This window comes from Manduca sexta, unplaced genomic scaffold, assembly GCF_014839805.1.
Source record: "Manduca sexta isolate Smith_Timp_Sample1 unplaced genomic scaffold, JHU_Msex_v1.0 HiC_scaffold_3643, whole genome shotgun sequence".
In the NCBI taxonomy this organism is placed as follows: Eukaryota; Metazoa; Arthropoda; class Insecta; order Lepidoptera; family Sphingidae; genus Manduca; species Manduca sexta.
Genome location: NW_023594734.1, coordinates 9,039 through 12,456, shown reverse-complemented (window position 1 = coordinate 12,456; position 3,418 = coordinate 9,039). Strand labels below are relative to the sequence as shown.

The 3,418-nt window shown below is 51.5% G+C and overlaps 1 protein-coding gene and 1 long non-coding RNA gene across 2 annotated transcripts; both read left to right on the top strand.

Annotated features, from left to right (window-relative positions):
- Positions 1-146: 146 nt before the first annotated feature.
- On the top strand, positions 147-1,023 carry LOC119193134. The gene is made up of 3 exons (XR_005113852.1): positions 147-296; positions 610-697; positions 872-1,023. It is a non-coding gene; the product is annotated as an uncharacterized LOC119193134 (long non-coding RNA).
- A 7-nt stretch (positions 1,024-1,030) lies between these two features.
- Positions 1,031-2,678, top strand: LOC119193133 (nuclear pore complex protein Nup133-like). Its single transcript, XM_037446789.1, has 5 exons — positions 1,031-1,167; positions 1,333-1,496; positions 2,211-2,341; positions 2,461-2,594; positions 2,675-2,678. Exons 1-5 carry the CDS (start codon positions 1,118-1,120, stop codon positions 2,676-2,678), a joined length of 483 nt encoding a protein of 160 aa, XP_037302686.1. The 5' UTR covers positions 1,031-1,117.
- The last annotated feature ends 740 nt before the right edge of the window (positions 2,679-3,418 follow it).

Below are 3,418 nucleotides of genomic sequence, written 5' to 3'. Positions count from 1 at the left end.
CTCTTCCTGTTTTGATCTATTCACGAGTCGTAAATATATGCGCGGGCAAACTTCTCAACTTATACTACTCTCTTTCCACTCTTATCGAACGATCAAGATTCCTGCCATTGCATTTACCTTTAATTAAACAACCTTTTTATAGCAACAGTGGCGAACGACAAGGTGGACTTCATCGACGTGTCGTCGGAGAGCGACAAGATCCTCGGCGCGGAGCTCTGCAACGGAGTGCCGCTTCTGTTCAGCAAGAAGCATGGCGTGTTGGCGCTCACCACCACCGACAGCCTCGCGCCTACTCCGTGAGTCGTCTTGATACTTTATGCAGGGATATCGAAAGAGACTTGGAATTGCACTAGCCCTTACTATATCTAGAATTACACTGACTGTATCAAAATTATTTTCTATCTAATTGAAAACCAACATTGAATGCTTGGTAAAATCGCGTGAACGTGTTAGCCAGTGGAGTTATAAAGGCGCATAATTCTGATGTTTATTGAATAATTCAAAATTCTCGTTGACTAACATTGCAAGTGCGTTTGACACTGCACTTGCCGTCAGTTTCAGTGAAGTCACTCGTCATAGTTAAATTAGTAATAATTTGTTTTGTTCCAGATCATTATGCGACAGCCCCATGGGTTCACCATGTCCTAGTGATATGTACGAAGGCAATTTATCGCTGTACGAGATCGACCCACATGAAGTAAGATATTATCATCTATAGTAAATCACAACAAATTCCACATCAAATTTTCTTTACAAATATGAAGTAGTTTGGGACACGACTATTATTATAGGTCATTGGTGTATAGTCATTTTCCCACAATGAAATTAATATGTTACTGTCGATGCTGTAAATGGAGACGTGTTGACACAGGTGAGTGCGGTGACAACCGACGCGTGCGGCAAGATGAAGACAGCGTTCCTGTTCCACCTGCGGCGCGACTCCGCCTCGTGCCGCGCGCTGCTGGACGCGCTGTTCCCGCCGGCGGCGCACGCGCACGCGGCGCCCGCGCCCGCGCCCGCGCTCGCGCCCGCCGGCTCGCCCGCGCGCCGCGCGCCGCCCGCCCCCGCCGCGGGCGCGGAGGAGCGCGACGTGGACGCCGTGCTGGACCGCACCGTCATGAGGATCGCCACGGAGATGCTCGACGACATACCCGCAGGGGATCCCAGGTCTGTACACATACACGCTTCATCTTGTATAAAAGATGTTTGGTTTATACTTTTATTAACATAGATACCTACCTAAAAAATTAAATAAATAATATTGCCTTGTAAAGCGACTTGTAATAATAATAATAAACATTTATTGTCAAATAAAACATGTTGTTTTTACAGATGGAAGCCGAGGGTGGGCGGTCTGCAGACCAACATCGCTCTCGGCAGTTCGGCCGCGCTACAAATATCAGCACAATTGAGAGACAAGCAGCGTGCTTTCTCACTGTTTATTGATTTTCTGCGAGCTACCGGACTGTGGCAACGACTGGGACTTGTATCTAGAGGTACTTCGATTATAATAATTAATAAAAAATAATTTTTAACAAAAATTAAACCGCCTTCAAAATCCACTCAAAACCAAAAAATAATTTCACATAACAGGTATATACTGGATACCCATTTTGGAGTCTTAATGCACAAACATAACTAAAAACGTCACAGGAAAGCTAAATCCGCGATTTTGTTGTCTTGGAGGACTTAAATACTCTAGTTTTTTTAGTTTTAAAACCAAACTACTGAAACGATTTTGAAAAAAAAGTTATGGGACCAATCTGGAGATATTCTTTCGAATATAAAAAGAATTTTCCAAATCGGTTCATAAATGACGGAGTTCCGAGGTAACAAACATAAAAAAAAATAAAAATCACGTCGAATTGATAACATCCTCCTTTTTTTGAAGTCGGTTAAATTTCAAGGCACATCATTGCACTACAGCGTATTACTGAACCACAAGCCTTATTATTTAAGCAAAACAGAATCGACCTTGGCGATTCGGGTACACTGGGCTCAAACATGTTAGTGCCTCTTTTCCCGACGGTCTTTTAGTTTGCATGATCTCATATAATTATTGGCGCTATCCTGGGCCGTTATTGTTTAGTGTATGTTTCTTTTGTTTTAACAGTAATATTCTTTCTTTCTATAACATAATAATAGTATGTCAATAAAAAATTTTAAATAACCAAAATATCAAAATGATGGTAAGAATTCTGTTGTGTCAGAATCTGGTGGAGAAGTGATCAGCACGGAGTGTGCGTTGGGAGAGCTCGCTGAACAACTCACCATCGCGCTGACGCTGAGGAGGCTGCAGCAAGGAACTGATGCGCAGCTCATCGATACCGCCATATACCAGGTACCGACTACCGAGTTACTTGGTAATGCTATGGCAAGAAGTTGAATATAACAAGATGACCAGTTTTAAATAAATGTTTTATCTTGTAAGGGAATTATAATAACAGTGTATATTGTCAGGTGGTGTGCGGCGAGCGGCAGGGAGGTGGCGGAGGACCCAGAGGTGGAGGCGGCGCTGTCGTCGGGCGCGCTGTCGCCGGCGGACGCGTGCTACCGGCGCGTGACGCGCGCGGGCGCCGTGCTGCGCGCGCTCTGTGCGCCGCCGCGCGCGCACGCCGCCCACGCCGCCGCGCACGCCGCCACGCACGCCGCGCACACGCTCGCGCTCGTCAAGGTAAGACATCACACACTAGACACTACACACTCACTGTCGCCGGCGGACGCGTGCTGCGCGCGCTCTGTGCCGCCGCGCGCGCACGCCGCCCACGCCGCCGCGCACGCCGCCACGCACGCCGCGCACACGCTCGCGCTCGTCACGGTCAGACATCACACACTACACACTCACTGTCGCCGGCGGACGCGTGCTGCGCGCGCTCTGTGCGCCGCCGCGCGCACGCCGCCCACGCCGCCGCGCACGCCGCCACGCACGCCGCGCACACGCTCGCGCTCGTCACGGTCAGACATCACACACTACACACTACACACTCACTGTCGCCGGCGGACGCGTGCTGCGCGCGCTCTGTGTTGCCGCCGCGCGCACGCCGCCCACGCCGCCGCGCACGCCGCCACGCACGCCGCGCACACGCTCGCGCTCGTCACGGTCAGACATCACACACTACACACTACACACTCACTGTCGCCGGCGGACGCGTGCTGCGCGCTCTGTGTGCTGCCGCGCGCACGCCGCCCACGCCGCCGCGCACGCCGCCACGCACGCCGCGCACACGCTCGCGCTCGTCACGGTCAGACATCACACACTACACACTCACTGTCGCCGGCGGACGTGCTGCGCGCGCTCTGTGTGCTGCCGCGCGCACGCCGCCCACGCCGCCGCGCACGCCGCCACGCACGCCGCGCACACGCTCGCGCTCGTCACGGTCAGACATCACACACTACACACTACACACTCACTGTCGCC